This window comes from Gordionus sp. m RMFG-2023, chromosome 1, assembly GCF_954871325.1.
Source record: "Gordionus sp. m RMFG-2023 chromosome 1, tfGorSpeb1-WG-v2, whole genome shotgun sequence".
Lineage (NCBI taxonomy): Eukaryota > Metazoa > Nematomorpha > Gordioida > Chordodea > Parachordodidae > Gordionus > Gordionus sp. m RMFG-2023.
Window position 1 is genome coordinate 34,700,559 of NC_088775.1, and position 27,239 is coordinate 34,727,797.

The 27,239-nt window shown below is 25.6% G+C and overlaps 1 protein-coding gene across 4 annotated transcripts in view; it reads left to right on the top strand.

The window, feature by feature from the left end:
- Window positions 1–27,009, top strand: part of LOC135922528 (phospholipid-transporting ATPase ABCA1-like) — a 94,395-nt gene extending 67,386 nt beyond the window's left edge. For all 4 annotated transcript variants that reach the window (XM_065456897.1, XM_065456896.1, XM_065456898.1 and 1 more), the window contains 10 exons: window positions 6,277–6,365; window positions 13,331–13,624; window positions 17,425–17,688; window positions 17,822–18,294; window positions 20,352–20,569; window positions 21,185–21,335; window positions 23,195–23,375; window positions 23,591–23,741; window positions 26,430–26,543; window positions 26,787–27,009. In XM_065456897.1, coding sequence (XP_065312969.1) covers window positions 6,277–6,365; window positions 13,331–13,624; window positions 17,425–17,688; window positions 17,822–18,294; window positions 20,352–20,569; window positions 21,185–21,335; window positions 23,195–23,375; window positions 23,591–23,741; window positions 26,430–26,543; window positions 26,787–26,900 — 2,049 coding nt within the window. In that variant the 3' untranslated portion in view covers window positions 26,901–27,009. The remainder of the gene's footprint in view (window positions 1–6,276; window positions 6,366–13,330; window positions 13,625–17,424; window positions 17,689–17,821; window positions 18,295–20,351; window positions 20,570–21,184; window positions 21,336–23,194; window positions 23,376–23,590; window positions 23,742–26,429; window positions 26,544–26,786) is intronic.
- The last annotated feature ends 230 nt before the right edge of the window (window positions 27,010–27,239 follow it).

Here is a 27,239-nt window from a genome sequence, read left to right on the forward strand (position 1 = left end):
GTTGATTGGGCAGAATCATTGTAATTTATTGGGCATAATCATTGTAGTTGATTGGACAGAATATTACAAAGAGTTAATCAGTCAAATGTGTTTTTTTAAATTATATTATTCTTTATTCTTTCCTATTACCCCAGATACACTTCTTCCCTATCAATTCTAATCCTAAATTTCAGATATTAAACACAAAATTTCTGAACCCAATTCTCATGAAACCTTTTATTATATGATGGACTACTTTCCCTCTTTCCTTGGGTCTAAAATAATAGCAAATGGCCAATTCCCTTCATTTATATAACTTCCAAAATTTTAAAAATAATAATATTTTAATATTACCTAATCCATTATTATCCTTTACATATATAAACCCACATTTATACATATAAAATCAAAAATATTTTTATTAATTTATCTTTACATATATATACAATTTACACATGCATATACATAAACTTTATTCTTCTTTTCAAAAACTTGAACTATTTATGACCCATTCTTGATTTTCAATTCTTAACACATGATAAATATCTAAGGATTTGCATACTTTTTATTTCATCACATAATTTTTCCTTTTATTTCATTTATTTTTTTATATAAAACATTATTCAAACATTTCATTTCATTTTCTTTTCATTTTTTTTTAAACATTAGCAAAATGTTTCATATCCATAATTTTCATTTTTTTTAAAAAAAAAAAATCAATATTATCACAATACAACTTTTTTTTCTCATTATATTTCAAAAATTTTTATTCATGCTAATAATAATCCAAAAATTTAAATATTAAGCAATCTTTTCTGTCTTGCATTACGTGAGGAGGTCTCTATTTTTTATGACGAATACCTATACGTCATTCAGAGTCTTAAGGCTTACAAAATAAAACTTATTATTAAAACACTGGGTTTAAAAGTTAAAATCAAAACATATAACACATAAATTATTACCCCCCCCCCCACCATACCCCAATTTTTTTTTTCAAAAGTACACTTTTATCAGAGTAATATATAATGGTTGCTCCATTTATATCACCAACATTTTAAAAGTAAACCTATATCACAGTAACATATAATGGTTCTTCCATTATATCACCAACCTCTAAAATATAACTTAAAAAATTAACCTAAAAATATCTTTTAAACCCATGTTTTACTTTTTATCACCTATTTTAATTTGCTCAATTAAGACAATTGAAGCCTTTTAAACCCATACCTTACTTTCTATCTTATCTTTTAATTTGATCATTGTAATGAGTTGTGTATTAGTGCCTAGAAATAAAATAGAAAGAAAATTAAATAATAAAATTATCGTTTTGAAACTTTATAATTCCTTTATTAAACTATTAATTATATATTAATCAATTATAAATTAACATAAAAGGAAAAAGTAACAAAAAATAAAAAGAAAATAAATAAAATTAAAAGATAATTTGTAAAAGTAAAAAGTCCTTTCTTTCTATTTTTTCAGATTTGTCTGCGTTCTACTTTTTACGGGCTGGACATCGCTATTTGTAAGACCCATTATAATCATGTCATATTATATAGTAATAGTATAATAATTTGCATAATATAATACTCGTCGGATTATTAACAATATACATATTCAAATTTTACATGAACTCTGAATATCCAACTTTATATAAAAAAAAACTATTTTCCATAAATATTCAAATTTATATAAACAAAACTATTTTAAATAAATACAAACAAAAATAATACAATATCACAACACTCAATATTTAACTATTTATTTTAAAATAACTTTTATAAAATAATTTTTTTTAAACAAACACACCTTATTGAATATCACCCCTCTTCTTTCTTTTTAAATGGAACCAACTTTTCTTTATATTTTTTACAATTTAAAATTAACTTACATTTAAAATTTAGTTCTTTCAATTATATAAACTATTAACATATATAAAATAGTAAAATACAAAATATTATTCATTTATTTATCCAAATTTTTAACTTATATATATATATATCAAAACATCTTAACCTGCGACTTCTTAACTTTAATCATTCTTTGTATATGTTTAACCTGAACCATATATTTATGCTTCATCAACTTCATGTCTGAGAATATATTTTAACATATTATTTTTATATTACATTCTTTCATCTTAATCAATATAAATTCTTTTCATTTCCCAACATTTTTAAATTCTTTTCATTTTCCATCATTTTTAAATTCATATAAATTTACATTTCTAATTTAATTTTATTAATATTTTTTTATTTAAATTAATACATTACATATATCCAAATTTCTCTTTTCAAAACATATTACATTTTTTTCTCTTTTTATGTCTCATCCCTTTTTCCCTTACATCTATTCCAATTTTTCTCTACTTTCTTATTTTTTATTTTATATATTGCATACAAGTATGATTTTTTACCTTTTATTTTAGAATATCATAATTTTAATCATAGCTCTTGATCGTATAGGTAGTAATTAGTTGAGTTGTTTAACCCTTTTATGTGGTTTCTTTAAAGGTAACAATAATCCATTTATTATATATTTTTCATACAATTATTAATATCAAAAACAAATATTACATCCCATGATTATATATATGTTGTAGGGGGATTGGGAATCGGTGGGGATACGAAATCTCTCAATTTTAAATAATTTGCTAAGGGCGATTTTTGGATTTTAAAAATTTGATTTTACAGGAATTGTATTTCAGCATGCATAGAGTGCCCACTATAAATTTCAAACAATTTTGCCATGAACTTTAGAACTACTTCTAATTTATAATAATTTTTATATGGATTTTTCATATAAATTAAAAAATACTAAAATGTCTAAGGCTGAATTGGCTGAAATTTATAGGGTAAATACTTTAATGCTAGAAAATACAATTCCTGTAAAATCAGATTTTTAAAATCTAAAATCGCCTTTAGTAATTGTGAGATCTCGCCCACGGATTCCGCATCCTCATACGACATATATTTCAAAATATCAATATTACAACTTGTTTAAATTATCTTTATTATCTTTATAAATATTACAACCCATCATTTTTATTACATTCATACATATAAATAAAATCCATTTTCTTTTTAAAACAAAGGATATTAAAAACAAAGAAAATTTTTGAAAATATATTGACAGAACGTCCATAAATGTCAATTACAAATCGACAGATACAACAGAAACAAATTTATAAAACTATCACTAATTGATAAAAGAGCACTTTAACAAGAGCTATATTTGCTCTTTTAGTAGTTAAAAAGTGATCGACATCTAATTTTAAATAAATAATAAAGGATTTAATTAATCACATTCATATTTAACCTCATGTTACTGTTTAGCAAATATAATAATTAAAATCAATCAATAGGCAATTTAAATTTCAATAAATATCATAAGTGAAAAGAAAACTTGAAATGTGAATATATAAGTTATATATGATAATATTAGTCTACCAAGATTTATTTGCATATCATTAAATCTAACAGAGAAATTTGCCTGAAGTTAAATATAAAATCATCCTTCAAGAACAAAACTAACCTATGACGCTTATGCTCAATTTCGGGTATCACGGAAAGAGGGCTTACATTCAGGGAATTCTTTTATTGCTAGCTTGTATTTTTCTGGTTCAAGAAAGATATTAGTCTAAATGTTTGAATTGTCTCTTCACAAATAAATTGTGAGTTATAATTAAATACAACCAGTGTCTTAACCGAGTTTAAACGAACCCATTTTATTAGCTTATTTGATTTAAATTCTAAAACCGTAAGTGTTGGTTAATATAAAATGTTTTTTAATTTTATATAGCATTTTAATTTGCTGAGATGTAGCCGGTTTTAGTTTTTATAAGGGACCCAAAGTAAGTATTCTGAAACGCCTGATTGTATATCTGCTATAGCTTAATTTGAGATACATTTTTACAAATTGTTCAGCTTCTGTAGTATAAAAAGATTTCAGGTATCTTTATAGCAACTTTTTCATCTCACTTGAATTTAGCAATATAACGCCCCCATTCCCCTTCAAAATCCAAAAATAAGGCAAACAGGATAAGCCCCTTTTCTTATAGGAAATTAAGGTAGTGCCAATAATTAAGTACCCTGGGGTTACCTTAGACAGCAAATGCCGTTGTATAGTAATTACTGATCAGGATTCAAAATGCTAGAGCAGCTTTTTACATATATTCAAACTCTGGAAGACCAGAGAGATACAGGTCTGCACTAGATTACGAATCTATAACTCATTATTATTCTCGTCTTGTTATATGGTGGATAAGCTTAGGAAATTAAGAAGGAAAGTAGGAGGATGCAAATTTTCATCAGTAATGCTTGGGAGTCATTAATCGCGTTTTGTTCTAAAGTAATCTTAAATGACAAGCTTTTGGTGTCTAAACACATCCGGATTAGAAACTCAAATTGTAATCTAGTTCATAATGCTCCAACTTGGCTTTATTCTTTTAAGGTAAGCCGTATCGAAAATATAAGATGTTATAATTCAAAAGATAAAATAAAAATGATTAAAAAATCAGAATAAAATAGGATGCGAATCAATCAACCTTACTTTCAGATATTTAAATCTAAAATCAGTTACTCCCCACGAAATAGAGTAATTAAATCTGTAGTTCTCGGGTATAAGCAATTACCTAGTTTGTTGGAAATAAGGAATATTTAGCGTATCTCTGTTCTATAAAATTAGAAGGTAATGCGTTTTTTCATGTATGATTTAATGTAAACTAGCTAGAATTAAAGTTTTATTAGCTTTGTAAATGAATTATCTATTTAAATAATTTATTTTAAACACATAATTTTCCTCAGCTGATTGAAAAAGTTCTGGCTAATCATTTTTGAAGATATTATGAAAAATCAAAGTTAAAATCTCCCAATTTAATATTTAAAATAATTTCTAACATATATTTTAAAAAAATTTAGAAAATGATTAATAATTAAATAACTTCAAAAAGGGAGAATGTAAAGATGTGTAAAATTTTAGTTTAAAAGAAATATTTTTTTAAAAGAAATAAATAATGTAAAGGTATTTCTTTCAAAATAAAGGTCTATACCCTAACTTTTCCACAAATATTTAAATATTGGCGAAAATGTTTAAGAGATGAATCAAGATTTATTTAATTATCTTTTAATTATTTGAAACTAACTTCGAGTTTGAATTTAGGAAACATTTTTCAGATTTTGATTTGTTTAAAATAGAGACTAGCCAACCCAGGCCAAAAAATGTTATGCTTATATCTAAAATTCAGGGTCAATCTTAAAAATTTAATTAAAAAAAATAACTCAGATTAGAGGTCTGCAATAGGCAGGTTTTAAAAAATATTTTTAACATTGGGCGGGCGTGGACGGGTAAATTTTTTATATTTCTTAGGTAAAATTAGCAAAACAAGACTTCGATTTATTAAAAATAATAGCTTTTTTCATAATATCACATTTATATGTATAATTAATAATACATTTATTAAAACAATTTTTAAACATTAGAGAAGAGGGTGACTTAAAAAATATTTATAAATAAATTGACGGGCGGGTAGTTAAATTTAAAAAAATTATTAGGGTGCGGGCGGGCTAAAAAATTTCAAATCCGCCCATTGCAGACCTCTAATTATAAATATTTTTAAAAAAAAGAATGTCTAAAAAATATTTTCTAAAATATTCCGAATAAAAAATAATGGTAATTTAGGATAGAGGTATGATATAGTTAGACATTAGTTTATTTTATATTGATTATTTACCTTAATTTCACCAAACGAGTACCGGATAAGGCTATAACGTTGCACATAATATGGCTTAGGGTTAATTTACAATATTTTAAAAAATGGGATAAATTTAACATTAACCACTTTTTATTGTATATAATTTTGTTTAATTTTATTTGGGGAATTTTTTTTGAGGAATTTCTTATTTTTTCAAAATTATTAAATAGATTTTTTTTTCCGGGGAAATATTTATGGGAATATTTTGGGGGGTACTATTTTCTGTGGGAGTTTTTTTTCCCTAGGGATTTATTTTCCTGTTTTTTTAGGGTTCATTTTGTTGAAATTTTTTTCGGGGAATTATTTTCTGGGAAATACGTTTTCTAAGAATTATTTCCCCAGAATATTTTTCTGGTACTTTAAATTTTTTTTCCAATTAAAATTATATTTATTTTATACTATATATGTTATTATATCATTACTTAACATGTGATCATGTTAAACACAAAATTATTAAGCTAATTTTTTTAAAACGATTTTCATAGTCGTGAGAAAATTTAATGTTCTTTGAATGTATTTTTTTTTTCAATATTTATTTTATATAGATAAATGGGAATACCAGTGTTGACGACTATGGCATACTAGTTATAAGCCACCCTATAAAATCGCATTATCACCTTGTTCAGGATATGAGGTCTGATAAATTATGAATACTTTTGTATTTAAATAGGTATTAAACGATAACTGTTTAAATTATAAACAATGTTTGCTATTTTTAAACTAAAGCTTTATTTGAAATTAAAATATTTAAAAATATATTTCCTGATAAAATTTAAGATCGCTATGAAAAATGAGTGAACACTATCTCATCCCAATTTATACAAATCAAATTAATAGAAAATATTTGGATTGCTTTCATTCTTTTTAAAATTTAATTCATTATTTTTAAGTATTTTTTGTATACGACAGGAAACAATTTTTCAATGAATGATGTCTTACAGAAAATGATTTCTTAGTTAAAAGGGGTTATACATGCATCAAATTACTATTACGAGGAGGGGGATACACGCCTATATCATTTTGATATATTCTCTTCCTTATTTGCTTCTTGGGGTGCACATAGGATCATATAAATCTATTTTAATAATAATATATATATCCTTTTATTAATAAGGATTACGAAAAATAGTACAAATCTTAAATCTTATGATCTAATAAAATGTAGTATAAAAGTTATTTTATTCATGATATAAACAATCTTAGGTGCACCTCACTCATACATAGAACGTTGCAAAATAATTTCGGACCCGAACTCGACTCCAAAATTCCGATGTCCGTCGACCCGATCCCCAGCACAATTTTTTGTTCCAGCCAGACCCGACCCCGATCTGATTAAAGTAATTTTTCAGAAATTACTTTCAAATTTGGGTCCATTTTATAAATATAAAAAATCTATTTAAACGAACATATCAAACAAAATAAAGTATCAAATGAAAATATTTCAGATTAATATTATAGATTTTATATTGGCTAAAAATATAATATGATATATATTATATTTTTTTTTAACCTTATAGAATTGATATAGATAAAAAGGTTTTAACTATTCTCAAAAATTTAAGAAATCGTTAAGTTGGGAAATGATTACTTAAATGAACGAATGACACGTGTAATATTAAAAATTACATGTGATTCTGATTGACATTTCTCGAACAAAATGATTATTAAAAATATTTCTAATATTTAATTTTGGGTCGGGTCGGGTCAGTGGCGTAGCCAGGATTTTTTCATGGGGGAGGGATAAAATAAGCCCCCCAAACCTCCCATTTTTTATAAACACTCAATTGCTTATATCTTATAGGCTATGTTAAAATTATTTTAAATATTTGCATATAATAAATTTAGAGAGTATTTCATTATAGATTTTATTTATTATATAAAAATACTTTAGCATAAATAACATTCCTTTATTTAATCATCTATTATTATTATTATTTAAAATATTTGAAATGTAGATATTTTATATAGATTATAATATTAAAAATTTTATTGTAAAAAAAGTGTAATTTAACAATAACATAAAATATGTATGTAATTCTTATGCAAATAATGGTATTTAAAAAAACATGACGATATTATCATAAATATAAATAACACACAGTATTTTGATTAAAAATAGTATTAATTGCATAAATTTTAGAGTTAATACAAAAATTATATAAATATATAACTAAGATTCATTTTACTAAAAAATTTGATTAATTAAAACTAATATAATCATGTTCAATTTTCGAATTTGAATTTAGAAAAAGAGGTCTACTTTTCTCTGAGATTTTGCTAATTCGTCTAGAATCAAAAATATAAAAATAATCAAATACTATAAATAAATTATTATTTATAATAAATTAAAAACATAAAAATAGTTGTTTTTTAAATTTCAAGTATTTATTATAAATTTAGTAAATTAAAAAAAAATTTTTATAATTTTTATGGGGGTGGAGGTGCCTACGCCACTAGATCGGGTCTTGAATTGGACTAAGTAAGATCTACGTATATTCCACGACTCGATATGTCCCTCTCCTTTATATTTTAAAGGTTAGAGTGAACTGCGCTTAGTAAAAAAATATCCAAATCTTAGGTTTTTCAAATTATAAAAGTAGAGTGAGCTGTAGCTTATTATAATGTATCGTAAATGTTTGTGAATATTTAAAAAAATCAATAATCATTTAATCAAGGTTTTTAATATTTTATGTTTTAATGCCATACAGCAGAACCGGCCAAAATATCGTTTGAAATCCATTTCATTTTGGTATAAAAATGACCATCCTCTAGTTCAAAATTATTATGCAAAACATCTGGCATATATTTTATTTTTTTGAAAAAGAAAAAATTGGGTAGGCAAAGATAGAAGAAAATTTCAAAGCAAATATATATCATATTTTTTTTATCATAATTAATAATCTATAAAATATTATGAATATCTTAATATTTTATATAGTAAATTCAGTGGCGTAGTTAGGATTTATCCTGAGATGGGGGAATTTAAAAAAAAAATTTTTAATGGGGGGAGGGACTTCGCCTTTAAATTCCGTTTTGTTCAGCCTTCGGCGGGGTCTTATAAAAAATAATCTATATTATTGATTTTTCCGTGGTTATCTTTACATCATCTCCGTTAAAGTTGGCTGAACAATTGTAAGTATTAGTTCTAAAATATACCAATATTATGTGCTTTATTAGTGTCTGACTATAACCAATATAGTAGCAAGCAGTAACAAAGTTTTGGCCAACCTTATGATTAAAAAGCAACTGAAAATTCTATCTATATTTAGTGCCAATGTAAATTAATTTAATCTGTTAGGTAGACTGTAGGAAAGTGGCATTATGCTGGAATAAATTAAACAAGGCTATAAATCTGGCGTACGCTAATATTTAATGCCTGACTACTACAATTAATTCTTCAATCAAATATAGAGCTACCAAAAGAAATAGAGTTATAAATAAAATGAAAACTAAGAAGTTACACTTTAAGCGAGTTAGCCAAGTTTTTAGAAAAATCTGAAACTTATACCAAACCATTAAGTAGAGCTTTATTAGAACATTTTATAGTTTTATTTTATAGATGGTTTAAAGGAGAAAAGAATATTAGTAAAAAATGGCAAAATTAGCACCATGCTAGAATGGAGATTACATAAGTTATAACTATCTAATTTAAATTAATATTTAGTGCCTTACTTATTAATTCTATCATCAATTTCGCCAGCCACAAAAATAATAACCGAGTTACCAACTAAATACAAATTATTATATTACGTCTTATGCGTAAAGTCACATAGTGATATGGAAGCATTATCTCTGATATTTATATTAATAATTAGTGCGTATTTCATACTTTTTAGTGCTTCAACCCGTTTGGTAGATAGTTTAAAGAAAAAAATTATTTGTTAAATAAAAATAAATTTCCAAGATTGATATGCAGAAGGAAAATTATAGACGCAATGAACAATATGTAAGTCTTAATTAGTACCTATTTCTGTTTTTTTAATCAATAAATAAAACCAGTTATAAGCGAAATAAAAACTACAGCACGCATTAGGCTGAGTCTTAAATATAAATTTTAGATCCCGATTCAAAAATCAATTACGTTTAAATACATCAAAGATTTTCCCCTATTCAAAATATTTTTGAATCTTATGGTTTGGTTTAAGTTATCTTTATAGATGTTCCTTGTCTTTTCAGTTTATTTAATAGGTATTTAACAATATAAATTATATTATATTATAAAATTTATAAATATCTAATTTGTTTAACAATATATTATAAAATTTATAAATATCTAATTTTTTTAACACTATATTATTAAATTTATAAATATCTAATTTGTTTAACACTATATATTTAACTTTTTAATTAATTGATTTAAAAAAAAAAAATTTATTTCTCGGGGTAGGGAGTTGCCTTATCTATGCCACTACGTAAATAGTAACAATTTTGGTTAAGTTGCATTCAGATGTAGACTCTTATTAATATGAATTAAAAGGAGAGATCAAACATTTGGCTAATTTTTGGGCAATCTTTGTAACAAAGAATTTGCCTGTTATTTATCATCTAAATTCAATCTTACCATAATATATATGAGGAGAATAGCTATTTATAACATATCTCCATCCATATCAGTATAATATTTACAATTGCATTCTAATCCTAACAATGATTTATATTATATAAAATTATCAAAAGATTATGGATAAATTAAGAAGCCCTAGATATTTGCAAAGACCTGTCCATCTGATAGCTGTAAAAATTTAACGTGTTGGGTAGGACTGGGCAATTCGTACATAAAAATAACTCGATAGGACAAATCATACTTAAAAACTTGGGTCTGGCCTCACATATATAAGATTTTTCATAAATTTTAATGGGCCAACCCTGACTTTAACATTTTAATATATTTAAATTTCATATAATGAAAAATAAGAGAATGTTTTAACATATATTAATTGTTTATTTATAAAATATATTTTACGTAAAAAAAATTAATTTTTAAATTTTTTTTAATTTATTAACTTTTTAAAACTACTTTGTAAAATTTTTTCTAGGATTTCTTTTCTTGAAATTTAAATCAATTTATTTCAATATGATATATACATATATTCAATTTTATAATAATTTCGATAAAATAATAGGTATATAAAAAAATTATGTATAAAATCAAAATATTATAAAATCATTCCATATCTTCTTCTACTTCGAAGGTGATGCCTTTTTAGAATATAAAATAATAATTATTAAAATTATTAATATAAATTAATTATTAGGGATTACCTGATTAATTGGTTGTTTGCGGTAACCCAATACCAGATATTGTTGCATATGATTGTCAAAGTTCGTAAAATCATATCGAATGAATCCACGAAAGAGCTCAATAATTTGGTAATAATTTTTGTGAATTAGGTCGAGGAGTGATTGCCCGAAATTTATTTTTGAATATACCAAATAAAGTTTTCTTGGGATTAAGCTAGGAATATGGGCTTTATCCACTACAATAATTGCATCAGGTGACAAAATATCAATAATTATCGCATGGAATCTCGGAATAATAAGCCATAAACCATTATAAGCTCCCTCTATAATTTTTTAAAGAATTACTACTCCGATTCCAATTGTGCAAAGAATAGTAGCATTTTTACCTTTCGAGGACGGGATCTTTATAGTTGGGCGAACATTATATGGGGCCCAGGCACAAACTGGCACCACTGCAGGTTGGTTCTTGTTTCATCTAAGAAAAAATTTTCTTATGGGATATTTAAAATTTTCAAGTAAATTTGATGAATATTTATAGCCCCAGCCGTATTTCTTCTGTCTCCCTCTGCCAGCTCTTTTTTTTCTTTTTTTATATATTTTCTTATAGTTGTCTTATTTTTGGCACCACAGTGTAAATTTTCAATAATATCTTGTATCATAATATTATTTGTCATTATGAATATTTTTCTTATTTCCTCTATTTTGAATAATGTATTCCTTTAGATGATCTACATTTATTTCTGGAAATGTATCTCGTTTAAACTTAAGAACTGACGCTGTATACATTCCAATATATTTAGAGATTCTTTAACTTTCACTTGTTGCATTTCCGGTAGAGACAACATTTTACTAACTATGTCAGTTTTTTCTTTATCCCAATATTTGTATATTTTTCTGGTCTTGAAATAGTAGACGAGGTTTAAAAGTTTATATTTAAGTTAGAAACAGAATTTGATAATATATTATTTATAAGTCGAATAAAATGAATAAACAACGTTCCCTTGTAATGTGAATTATCCAGATATAATTATGGAAATTTTACTTAATTTAAATTATCATTTATTTTATTGAATTTAATCGCCTCTGTTCAATATAATAATAAGTAGCTCTATCGAAGTTAACTGTTAAGTGAAATTATTTACATTACATTATGAGAATACAACAATTTAAAGTAAATATTATATGTAAATTCAAATAATTTTTTTTTAAGAATAATATATTTTATAAATAAATAATTATTTGTTTATATATTACTTACCCCTTCTATTCTTCATTATATTCTTTAATCGAATAATAAATATACTATGTTTAAATATTTTGTTTTTAATTAATATATTACATGTTTTTCACTATAAGATCTGTCTAACTAAAATATAAATCTATAAATAAAAAAGTAAATAAATTCGCAAAAATTAAACAAGTTATTTCTCATGATCCAACTACAAATACACAATGCAGATATTAAACACAATTGATTTATAAAATGGTTATTATAGAAAAAGATAAGTTAAAGGTTGTTTTAGAACTAGATAGCAATAGAATAGGGATATAAATAAGAGCCTTAATCGACATTGGGAAAAATAATATTGACATCAATAATGTGCTAATAGGAAAATTCATCTAAAAAAATTAAACCTGACTTTTGGTAAAATTTTAACCGGACCAAGCCAGGAAACTAGCTCAAAAAATTATCGGACTGGACGGGGCCAGGGCTTTGCAGATCTCTCTAGTTATCAAGGAAAATTTAAAATTACTCAATTTTTTTATTTAGGTCCACTTAAAAATTTTTTTTTGTTCGAATTGAAAATATTCTAGGCGTATTCAAATTAAATTAGACCTGATGATCACCATTTCATCTCCCTTGCCCAATGACTATTCCGCTAATAAAATGTGTATTGGATTTGGGGCATAAAGCTTCATAATGTTATATTTATGCCTACTTATCATAAATGAAATTCGAAATTATGTCTTTTTTCCTTTATTCATTATGTTTTTATATTCTTAACATATTAATTTATTATGCTTTTGTATTAACGAGAATAAAGTTATATTTTATTATAAAAAAGATAATAAATAACTTGACATTTACCAGAATTTAGAAAATGGTAATAGGATCTAGAACATTTCTCATTTTTACTTTTGAAATTATAACTAAAAATACAAAATAAACTTGTCAAATACTTTTATATTGAAAATAATCTTTACAATAAATGAAATGAGCTCAACATTAAAATATCAGAATAGGTAAAAATAACATTGTGGAAACATTAATTATTTCTCAAAATAAATTTAATAAACTTGATCTTACTTGATTTCTTTATGTATTTTAACTCCCTTACAATATAATTTTGTGTTAAGTGTGACTTTAGCGATCTACATGACTGTAGCCATCGCTATATTAGCGGCTTTGTCCTTCGTTCCAGCCTCTTACGCTACTTATTTGGTGCTTGAAAAAGTGACCCATTCTAAGCACCTACAAATGGTTTCAAGTGTACATCCACTATCTTATTGGTTAGCGAATTTCACTTGCGATTATATATCCTACCTCATAACCATGACGCTCGTTATACTTTTGTTCGTGGCATTCAATGAAAGATTTTTCATCCATTTCGGCAGTTTCCCATCTTTCCTGCTCCTCCTCTCCTTATATGGGTTATTTTATTTTATTTGCAATAAAAATTTATTATGCCACGACTGGTATTTATAATAAGACTCTTTAATCTTAATTTTCAAGATTTAATTAACATTTTAAAAAGTATAAACAAAGTCTGTCCTAGAATTAAGGTAAATATATTTTTTTATTTTGGACTTAATAAAAACCAATATAGTTTAATTTTTCTCATTTACAGTACAATAATTCATTAGTTAAATTAAAAGATTAATATAATAATATTGAGATGTTTTGAGTTATGGTACGTTTAATAAAAAGTAAATATATATAATATAAAGTATCATTTATGATATATTGGAACCTCCTAAGATCTCATTACTAGATTAATTTAGGTCAGCCCTGTCAAGCATCTAAGAACCTCTATATTTTATATTTAGGTTGATCAAGGGTCTCCGCTTGATCCCCATTAATATATTCCTAAAAATATTTCCATCTCCTCTACAATTGCTATACATCTAATATATATAAAAAATAGAGTGAATAAATTTGTATAAAAATAATTACCCTATCACCAGGTTCTTCTACAGCTCTTTTAGTATGATAAACTAATGATTTCATAATTTGGATCAATAAACGTTTTAAATATATTATATAACTATTAATCTTGTATTATTAAAATATTTATGCTATGGATAATCTTTATATACAAGCATTCTCTTAGGACTAAAGCCAGAAAGCGTATGTAAATGAATCTATAATAAGTTAGGTTTCACCCTCTTTCAAGAATAATTATGCATAAATATTTTGTGCATATATTTTTAATAACATAGAAATAAAATCTTTATTTTAAAAATGAATAATTTAAGCTTGTTTTTAAATTATGTGTATAAAAAGGAAAAAAATTTCCCAGTGGTCACTTTTGGGAAAACTTAAGAATAGGACGAAAGATGTCGAATTGAATAGGATTTACTTTGAGTTCATATTTATTTATGTGTTTATTAAATCAGAATAAATTATTTTTAAAAATAATTTACAGTTAAAATGTCTAAATAATTAAAAATAAATATATGGAAAAATAGGTTGATTGGTGTACAAATCCTGTACCCTTGTGATACAATGGCTATTTATTATTTCCATAAAATACTCAAAATTACAATAAATTATAAAATTTTAAAGATTATACTTGGCATACCTTTTATAGAGAAAGGTGAGAAGATTTTGAACTAAAAAAATGCCATTTTGATAAGGTATAGTAATTTATTAAGACATCCCCTTACAATTTTTTTTGATAAGTTTTTAATGGGTACTTTTAAATAATTTTAATTGACTTCGCATATATCCTCAAATTCTAGATTTCAAATAGAATAAAACACCCTATCCCTTCTGAAAATAACTAATCCCAGGATATATCAAATATTGGTCAAAAGATTTGTCTTGTCTTAGTCTTCTATTCCACTAATATACAATATATCAAGAATTTAATATTTTATGCTAAAAATAGGTTTAAAATTTTTTATTTACTCCATCCCTTAATAATCATAGTTTTTCCTAAAACATTAATATGCATTATATCATGTTTTTCCCTAAAAAAAATTAGTTTTTTATCCAAAAAGAAGATTATCGTTAAAATTAATCCTAAAAAATAAATCACTGCCTCATCTATCAAAGATTTTTTTCTGTTCAAAATTACGTCACCCTTTCTCTTTAATAATGCAATATCATGAGATGAGTTATATCTTTAAGCAAATTTTATAATTATTCTATATAATAAAATATCGCAGTATTCTAATCCAAATGCAAATTATTAAAAGTAAACTATACTCACTATCAAACGTTGGGTATACATAATGATATTCATGCAACGCAGACATGCTGAAATCAAATTAAAATGTTATCTTTTTAATAAAATAAAAGAATAAGCCCTTTTCGATATAAGAACAGAATGGGGAAATCAAAAAATTATTGTAGATTTCATAAATTTATAAATCTTATAAAACTGATCTCTTTTTTGAAATGGTAATAAAATCAAGTATTAGTTTTGTCAAACCCTCGTTTTGAACAGATTTTTAAAAACGACCAACTCAATATTTATCTAGAAAAATATTAAGCAAGCCTTATGATTTTGCTCATAGATGACACAAAGGTTTGAACGTCTATTAGCAAAATCTTGTGGCCTAGGGGCAATATCTTTCTAAAATATTGAGTTAGCTTGTAATGTTGTAAACCCGGGTTCATTCTTAGGCAGGGTCCACAAATCATTCATATTTTTCTACCTTTAAAATTTAGTTATATAGTAAGCTAGTCTTTGAGAATTTCAATTATTTAATATTTTAGTCAAAAACTCGTTTGTTGAGATTAGTCTAAGATTATTCAGTGATTGATCGTAGGCGTTTTCTATTATTGATAAAGATAATCTTAATAAAAATTAACAATTATTTTCTGATAATATGATATATAGATTTATAATTATAGTTAGTCAATTCCAAAGACCATGACAGTTTCCTAGAGTTTTATAGTCTGTTATTTATATACGATTGTTAAGCACAATATTGTCAAAAAAATTTCTTCCAAAAATAATGAATGTCTAACTATTCTTTTTAGCATTACAAATAATTACTTCCTTCAATTAGAACCCTCTTCTAGGGGACAGTTCAGACATGATCACTCATATCTGCAAAACTAAAAATGCCAGTAATTATGGAGAAAGGGGAGTTAATTTAGGGGATTTTAGCTTCAGTTCTTTTATATTTTTTAAATATTTAAGTGATAATTATAGTTATAAAAATTATGTTATCTCTTTTTTTTTGTATTTTTAAATTTCTTAAATGATTTTTATCATTTATTGTGTAAATAAGAAAAACGTATTCAAATAATAAAAACATAAAAGGTATTTATAATTTTTAAGTATTAATGTGCAAGATATTAAAAATTTCCATAAAAATTTCCGGGTTTCAAAATACATTGAATACTTAAAAAAATTATCATATCTATTTCTCCAACGAATGCTTCTTCTGAGAAAATTCCGTTTTATTTTGGAGAAACCTTCCAAAAATCGTAATAGATATGGCAATGAACATGTGGAAATATACAATTTACAATACATATATTATTTGAAAATATAAATTTATCATCAGCAGATACTGATATCATTATGGAAGAAGAGCATGAGTTGACCTCCCTATTCTCAGATTAATTAATTTCATATATATTTCGATTATAATTTTAACTTCAAGTAATAAATAAAAGTTTAAGAATTAATATAATGCAGTTTGACAAATTTTGGTTTTACTCTAGTATATCTAATTTCTTAAAGTCAAGCATGACTCATTTTAGGCTAAAAATTGTCAAACTTTTTTGATAGGAAATTTTTACAATGTTCCTTAAAATGTCCCATAATTCCTGATTTTCCAAGGGCGATAATTTTGACTTTGAAAATCCCGGGAATTTCATATTGGCAATTATATGTATCATACTGTTTGATTTATTTTAGTTAATGATTATTCGTTTTTTGTTTGGTAAATAATGATGTGATAGGATGTATCTAAAATTTAAAAGATTTATATATATATATTTAATAAAAAATTGTTTATGGCTGTAGCTAAGCTACATTTATTTGATATCTTGTAAAGAATTAAGCTACATATTTTAAGTGGCTTGTAGTCAACTATATCTTATCTATAGCTATGCCCATTTTTGATGTATATAGAATTTCTTCAGAACGCTATAAAAACTTTTTGCAAAATAAAATAAGGCAGTAGGCCTTTTTGGTTGACTTTTCACCTATAATGATATAATAATGTTATTTTTTTAAAAAATAAATAATCACTCCTAAACAATCAAGATGGGCAATTATACCATACATGTATCCTTTGACATGGATATTTCAGAAACCTGGATCAGGCTTCGTCATCATGGCCAGCGTAAATTTGCTAGTGGGAGCTGTTTGCACCATCATAACATTCATTTTGGAAATGATTGGTGTTGAGGAAGTTGAGAATATTAACAACATACTTAAGAACATCTTTTTGATCTTTCCTCAATATGGGTTGGGCCGAGGATTGCTAAATATAGCCATTAAAAACATTATAAAAGACACGGCGAATAGGTTTAATATATAATAAATATATCAATCAATATGATAAATTAAGTCCAATATGGTTCGATTAAAATTTTGTATCAAACCAATCTCAAAAAATTATTTATTTCCTTAGTTTAATTTTCTACATGTTTTATATAAGATTTGGAGGTACCCCCGAACTGCCGTCTCATTATGAGTGGAATCATATCGGGCGAAACCTGGCGAGCTTTTTAATTCTGGGCATAGCATGCTTTGGGCTCACCCTTTTGTTGGAATACGGTGTTTTTGATAAGTACCTGTGGACCCCTATCAAGTCACGGAATGATAGAAAATTTCTGAAGAATCTGAAATCACCTGCCCCTACACCGATCAATACTAAAGATAAAATGTCTCACACAGGCAATAATGAAAAAAATAAAATTCCTTCTAAAGAAATAATAACAAACGAAGAACCAGAAGACGATAACGTAGCGCAGGAAAGAAACAAGGTGGATAAATGTGACTCCTCAAAAACACCCTTGATTATTCGAAATGTATCCAAAGTTTACGATAACAAAATTTTGGCCGTGCATGGGGTGGCATTTATTGCAGAAAAGGGGGAGTGTTTTGGATTATTAGGTGTTAACGGAGCAGGTCGAATATATTATTATATATTTCATATTAAAAGGATCCGATTAAAATCGAACTAGTTTTAGGGCTGAAATAAGTTATATAATATTCAAATGTTTAGCAAATATTTAAAAGCGGTATGAAGCTTTAACATTATATTTATAATTTTAATTTCTTATTCTTAATATTTTCTTTTCCCTCTAATTTTTAATATGCGGAAGTTTTTCGCCATTTTTGGAGAAAATGATAGTGGTCGAAGAACAAAAAATTATTTTTTATTCGTTATTGTTTCAAATTTTAGACCACAAATAAAATTTCAAAATGTAATATTTTGAATAAATCGTAAATATTCTTATTTTTAATTTTTTAAAGGATAAGTAGGCAGGCTACATTCTCATTAGTTAAATCTTTCTGAGCTTATAAATTTTGTTAATAATGGTTGAATTAAAATTATTTAATATAATTAAATTAGAACAAAGCGAAAGTAAGACAATAATATAATAAATAAATATAGAATGTATTAGGAAAATATAAATATTTAGTAATTTATTTATTTTTAAGTTAGATTAATTGTAAAAAGAGAAATATTTGTTTAATTAATCTCATTTTAAGTTTATTAATATTTTTTATTAAGATGCCATAACTAATAAAACATAAAACCTAGTTTATTTAAATTTTTTAAAATAATCAAATTATATTTTAATCGTATAATAAATATATAACTTGGTAATGTAATTTTACATTATAACAATCATGTGCATGATTTAGAAAATTGGAATAAAAATTTACTGTCATTAGATGTTAATTTATGTTGCATAATGGGCTAAAAACTAAACCTAAGCCCTATTAAGCTTAGCCTAAAATTGGCTAAACCTAATGAGGTACCCTAAAAATCGCTGAACCTAATTAGTCTAAGCCTAAAAATTGACTATCCTCATATGCTCGGGAAAAACTCTGGCCATGAATAGCTTGAAACTGTCCTTAGTGGCAATCTTGGTCTTTTGCTAAAGGAGCTGATGATGACTATGGTACTTGGCTGTGTCTTATGTATACCCCATAAATGTAACGGTGCTGAAGACTTCGATCGACCAGGCCCACATGGTCTAATCTGTTTATATTCTAAAGGACGGTTCAGACGTCAAACAGCTATTAACTCCTCTATAATCTCGAACAAATTAGAGCTGGCCTAATATCCAAGCCTCATGGCGTACACTTATCCCTGTCTAATGGGAAGAGGCCAGATAGGCTTGAACAACATTCCTTAGTTTAGGGAGAAAAACACTGCACTTGGGATTTTACCTGTACCCAATTTTCCTTTGACTTAAAAATTGATCTGATTAATACAGCTGAAGGTCAAAAATTAGAAGCCACCATGACTTTTCTGATTTTCATTTTATCCCAATAGCTATTTCTACCATGGGTCCTCTTGACCAAACTCGGCCCAGGCTCGCAGTAAAAAATTTTTAGCAGGCCCGACCTATATCTATTATTAAAAAAATTCAAGTCCGACCCAAACCCATATCCAAAAATTTAATTTATTGTATTTATTAAAAATAAACATTATTTAAATGTATTTAGGCAATCATTTTGTTTACAATACTGAAATTTATTATCATTAAGAGAAAGAAAAGGCAATATTTCTTTAAGTTAGCAACCGTTTTAAATAAGCGAACTTTAAATTTAATAATGGCACAGGTCGACTTGGCCCATAAAGATCTCTGGTCCCTATACCCCCTGTGCTCTCATTTTTTTATGATTTTAGGTAACAAAAATTCTAAGATTATTGGCGATCATGGGTTTCCTTTTAAAATGTTACAACCAACTCAGATTGCCATGTTCCGAGTCAACTATCTTAGTTTCTTCAGATCTCATTGAGAGCCTCTTTTTGCTCCCCTCCCCATTCTTATGTTTTTTTTATAGTTTTTATATTCGTCTTGTTTTAAATCGTTTACATGATTTTTTTTACAAATATTTCAATATTTTTTATATATTGTGCTCATTTTAAAAATTTAATAAAAGAATCTATACAAAAAAATAATATAAATATTCGTTTTTAAATCATGACGAAAAAAATGGAATAGGAAAAACAACGACATTTAAAATGGTTACAGCTGAAACGTCAATCACTCTAGGAGACATATCTGTTCATGGCGTAAGCATAACAAAGAAAAGAGGGGTAGCAAGACAATTTATGGGATATTGCTCACAAGATGACTCGTTGGACCAATTGATGACAACCACCGAAATCTTGCAATTCTATGCATTGATAAAAGGCATCTGTAAAGAAGATGTCCAATCAGTTAATATATTATTTAATGATAACGTTCCAATTATATTACAAGCATTTATATGACATTTGTATAATTATATTGATCGCGTATAGATTTATTTACATAATTAGTAAGTCTTCTATTTAAATTAATTATTTCAGATTTTTAATAGTATTTTTAATCTAATTTTGTAATATAAGAAATAAAAAAAATTATTCCTCTATAAAAATGTATATCTCCTGACAAATTTGAAACATGTAAAAGAAATTATGATTTTATAATTTTTGGAAAAATATTTCTATATTAAATACAAAATTTAATTTACATTTTTATAAACCATTAGAGATTTTAAATTATTCTTAAGGAGATTTCGATATTTTTACCTATTCTATAAGTCTCCTATTTTATGCTAAAAACTAAACTATATTTCGACCAATTTTATTCATGTATTATTAAATTAAGATATAAACCGAATTTATTTATGGTTACATAATGAATGAGCATTATAATTTAATGAGTTTATATCCTACTGCATCACCCCGTTACTTTTTTTACCTTACCACTCAAGGGTTAAATTAGTTTAAACTTTAACATCACAATATATATTTTAATTTGATAACCCAAATATCTTATAAAATATATAGGTTGTGGATTGGAGTATAACTAATCTCGATTTAGTGGGTAACGAAAAGAAACTGATCAAAAACTTATCAGAGGGTACCAAAAGAAAACTTTCAACAGCTGTGGCTTTAGTTGGAAATCCCCCCATCATATTACTTGACGAGCCAACTACAGGTTTGATATTTTAATTTACCATAAAATATTAAACAAGTATATAAAAATATGTAAAATTGCTAAATAAAAAATAAATCAATAATAATATATCCGAAAAAATTATCGATAAAACTTTTTCTGAGTTGCAAAACTTGGAAAAGTTTATCAACCACATTCCATCGCACCAGCTTTTTTATTTCGCATCTCTTCCACTCATCCTCCTCATTCACGTCCTCAAAATTTTTCATTCAACACAATATTCGCTTAAAGACCTTTATAGAAAGGATCCTCAACCTTTCATTATCAGACTTTGATTGGCCCCTAGCCCAATTACCCGCTAAACTAGGTGGTATCGACTTGATCCCCTTAAAACTACTTTCCCTATCTCTATTTATCTCAAATTCCCAATCGCTCAATTCTGTGATCTCATCAATCATAACTCCCAAAGATGATCTTCTAACAGCAGCAATTGAAAGATGGAATCTACTTACCCCAGACGGTTATACATTTTCAACCGAAATCTCTAGCAAATCTATCATCGAACCCTAATAAAGAAATACAAAATAGTCTTAACCCTACCAATATTAGGGATATACAACTATTACAATTCAACGATAAATACGGAGGGCATGAATGGCTCGAAGCACTTCCAAGCTAGACCTTAGATCTTAACCAATGACCAACTGAGAGTTACTATAGGATTTAGACTTGGATGTTTGCTTACACAGTCACACTCTTGCCACCAATGCAGCTTACCCGTTCAACCTAACGCCAGACACGGCCTAAACTGCACCCGCAGCCAAGGTGGCCATCTCCGGCATAAAGCAATTAATAAAATCATCCATAACGCTTTTAATAATACCCAACATCCTTGAACAAACCAGTCTCTAATTACAGGATGGCCTCATACCTGACGGTTTAACCTGCACCCCCTGGTCCAATGGGAAATCCCTTATTTGGGACGTAACCTGCGTCTCCTCCTTTCCTTCGTCAATTAATTCAAACCCTCTTACTTGTGGGGAAAATAAAAAAAATTAATAAATATTCAAAATTAAATAACTTTATATTGCAGCCAATAGTCATATCAATTAACGGCAATTTTTCACAGTCTACATATTTTTTTAAAAAACTTTATCACGAAAATTTTTTAACATAACAAACGAAAATCGTGAATCCTTATTTCTTAAGCAAAAACTTCAACTAGAAATTTTTAAACACAATTATACTTGTTTTTTAGGTACATATTCATTATTAAATTAAGCTCTTTTTAGAGCCTTCGATACTTATAATATATATATATATTTATTTTTATTTAGTAATTTTACATATTTTTATATACTTGTTTTAATATTTTAGTGTTTTATCATTTTTTTAAATAAATAAAAATTAGCATTTTATAAAAATAAAGAAATTTACCACACAAATGATTTCTGTTATAATTAGATACCATGATTTTGTATTTCTTTTTGTTTTTCAATTTTTTTGTATGGCTATATATATTTTTTTAAGTGAAGATATTTAATAGGCAAGGTGAATAAAAATTATTTAATAATATAATATACTTTTCTTCCCATTCCTTATCATATTTTGTCTTAGCCATCTGAGTAAAATGAAATGTAATAAGTTAAAAATATAATAGTCTTTGAAAATTTGATATAAATGTAGTATAAAATATATGGTATAAAATTTGATTTCCAATTAATAATAATTGAGCGAAAATAAATAAATTTAACAAGCATATTAAAATCATTAAAATGCAATAAATATAATTTATATATGTAATTTATTCTATTCCACATAACAATGATATTTTAAATTATTAATAAAATATTCATAAATAAATTAAATTAATTCATTTAGAAATTACACTTTATTAACAGGTATGGATCCCACAGCTCGCCGTTTCCTTTGGAACTGTATTTTAGACTTAATTATAAATGATAAATGCATTCTATTCACTTCTCATAGTATGGAGGAATGCGAGGTATTGTGTTCTAAGGTAGCCATTATGGTAAACGGTAAAATAAAATGTATAGGAAGTCTACAGCATCTGAAAAGCAAGTAACAACTTTTTATTTAACATGCAGAACCACATTAATTTGAGTTAATTAAATTATTTATTCAATTTTTTTCCTGAAAGATCTTGATATATAAGTCTAATTGATGATAATTGGGGAGATATAATACATAAAGTTAATTGATTATAGAACATTTTTAGATCTGATCAGACCAGCACTTTAATTAAACTAAAAAATTTATTTATTTTATTAATATAGATATGGGGAAGGTTATTTTGTCACGATAAAGTTGAAATTGGAAGCTTTGTCTCCTTACTATGTCACGTCATATATCGACTTATTGATTAATCACTTAAAATCTATTTTTCCGACTTGCAATATCAAAGAAAAACATGAAAGCCGTATTTTGGTACCACTATGTTAATTTACTACACTTTATTTATCAACTGTCTAAAATACATATCATTCTCTTATGGTCACTTAAAAAAATTGTTACCGAACCTGTTGAACCCTTAAAGGAGTCGTTACAAATTAATCACCCGAAGTTTAACTTTAAAATGATATGTGTTTGAAACTTTTGGTATGTAAGTTTCTACCGCTAGTTTTAGATATTTTTCATATTGCTATTTGACGATGCCAGCTGAAAGTTAGCGTAGAGATGTTCCTCTACTATACTAATTATATTTTCCCCTTGTAAATTTAGAAAAGAATCTTGAAATTATTTTTCTTCCAGCTCAATACAATAGTATTTTAATTATTTATGTTTATAGTTAATAAACAATGTTTATTTGTTATAATTTACAAATTTTTATTTATATGTGCAATAAAAATAAAATAAACCAGTTGTTTCATATATTTTATGCCGATAAAATTTAAAAAAAAATTTATCTATACAATATAATAATTTTTTTTAAACTGAACCCTTATTTTTATCTGAAACCGATATGTTAAGATTTGGATCCTTGGTTTTACGCAGTAACTTAGGGTAGGTAAGAGGAGCCTCACACACAAAGTTGTTAAACCTTACTTTAAAAATAACGCGCTATCGCTATATGCCAAAACATTTGTTTAAATAAATGACACGTATATCTTTATTTTAAATTTTATTAGGTTAAACAAAAAATTAATTATAAAAAATTTATAAACCTAAAATTATTTTATCAAAATTATAAATCAAAATTATCTTATTGAAAATAATATTTTAAACTAAAAAAAAAGTATATCTTTTAAACATAAAAACAGGCCCTTTAATAGGGAAAATAAAATGTAATTATAAAATAAAATTGGCTCAAAATGAAAAAAATAATGTTTTTGCGTTGTTTGATTTATCTTACATAAGTGGGGATAAAACCTACCCCCCATACTTTTCGAAACTCAAATGATACCTCTGAGTCAGAGCGATCTTTGAGAACTAAATATCTAACTTATATTTGTTGACTCCAATAGTATGAAAAACCCCTGATTAATGAAAACACAAAAACCATATGTTTTACTTTAATTTGCTTAACTCAAACAAGAGAGACCTAATAAACTTTATTTAATTTTTATGTATTTAAGACAAAACAAAAGGGGGTTATAAAAAAAACTATATTTAATTGAAGTGTATTTATGCTAAACTAGATTAAAATAAAATATGAAATATATTTAACAGTTATAATGTAATTTTCTATACAAAAAGTAGCATTTATAAATATATATATTTATAAATATCGTTTTATTGATTAAATTTATATAAAAAGATAAATTAATATAATCAAAATAATTCTATATTTATTTTGTTAATTTTAATAATAAAATCATTTCCATATTATCCCCAAGTCTAGACCTGCGACCATTAAGTATAAGTTTGCCTCATTAAATAATCGCTCAAGACTAGCACTTGTGGATAATTGAATATATACAATTTTATACATAAATTTTTAAAATAAAAATAATTAACAAAAATATTCTTTTGAGTATTTTGTGATTAAAAATGCATCAGTGGACTTTCAATTAGATTAGAATATTTTATTTAAAAATTATCTCTATAAGTTATTTTTGGGTTCTAACCAATGCGGTATAGATTATTTAGTTTTATCAAGAGCCTATCACGGTGATCTTAAATTTAGAATTGGGATGAATAATGGCAGCTAACAGATATCATCGTTGTATAGGTAGGAGAATCTAATTAGTTAAAAAATATTAGTATATTTAAAATGTATCTTAATCATTAAAATTTAATAAATATTTGGCTTTTAAGTTGAACAAATTCAGTCAAAATGCTTTATATATGACTTTATCAGCAAGTTTCTGTGAATTATTTGAAAGTGCACTAGTTTTAATCAATAGTTTGAATTTAATTAGTCTTTTTTGGATGTTGTCACCCTAAACCAAAATTATTAAGATATTTTTTTTCTACCTTTTTGAAAATTTTGTCATATTCTAAAAAAATAAAAATAAATATTAACCTTAGATGTTTTTTGAGGTTATAGCTGCTAGATTTATTTTGAGGATATAATTTTTCGACATTTTAAATAGATAAATATGTAGCTAACTTTTGTTTACCATTTAATTTGAAAATACATTTCAAATTTTGGAAAAGGTTAATTGGTATTATTGTTATTAAGAATTTCATTCCAGTGCATCTTCCACTTCATTAATATTATCATTTGACTCACTTACATCGATTTCGATATCCATTTGCATAAACATTTTTTAAATTTATTATTAATGATAAATTCATATTTAAATTTTCATGTTTATATTTTCTATTTGGCAAAAAAAGTAGCGCGCTATTAGCAATCGCTACCAAAAAGGTATCTGGCTAACATGCTACTTTAACAACTCTGTTCACAATTAAAATATCTTTAATTTACATAAGGATTTTATTTAATTTTGCAAATTTTAAATAGAATTATGTTAAACGGTTCAATTTATTCTATTTTAAATTAAGATTTTAGCCAAAATAATATTACGCAAGCCTCGATATTTGAAATTTTTTTTTTAATGTGAATCCCCTCAAGTTTGCAAAAAGCTAGATGTGCCAATAGCTTTAAATATTATCTTTGTATAATTTCGAATAAGTGTTCCTTTTTAAATTTACAAAACACTCCCGTAGATTCATTTTCCTCAGAATGATTTGAAATTATCTCTGATATTTGACGCTTTGGAAGCCGTGAGAGACAAATACCATATTCAAGATTATTCCATCACTCAATCCACACTTGAACAAGTTTAGAACTAAAATATTTTTATGATTTAAAAATAAAATTTGTTGCTTTGGTATTATAAATATAATTGAAGTGTCTATAATAGGCCTAGTTAAGATTATTTCTCCCGCATTCAATTTATAGTAATATGATTTCGTTGATTTAAGAACTTATCTCTTTAAAATTAAAATGTACCCTAAATTTTAATTTATGTTAACACGTAATAAATCTTCAGATTCTAATAACCAAAAAAAAATTCAAATAAGGTATTTTGCATATTCGCTGCTACGCAAAAGGATAAAATTCATACAAAGGTGGCTAATTTTCAAGATCGTATTCATTCCATACCCTATCATCTTATGGACTCCACCAAATTATAATTATTAAAAGAAATTTATCATTCAAACATTATCTTAAATTAAGCATTGTTGATATTTAATTATTTATATATGTACAATGTATATGCAAGTCTGGATGATATTAGAGCCCATTTTCATAACTAAAAGAGTTCATTTAGCATATTATATATTTGTTAAACTGTTATTTATAATATTTGTTGAAATAAATATTATTAGAAATTAAATGAAAATATTGATTTAAGTTTTTGCTAGATCTGCAACATCTCATAATAAATTTATGAGATTTTTTAATATTGTGAATTTCTTAAAAGGCTGGATTATGTAGTAAGAACTTTATCACATTTTATATAAGACCCGTAA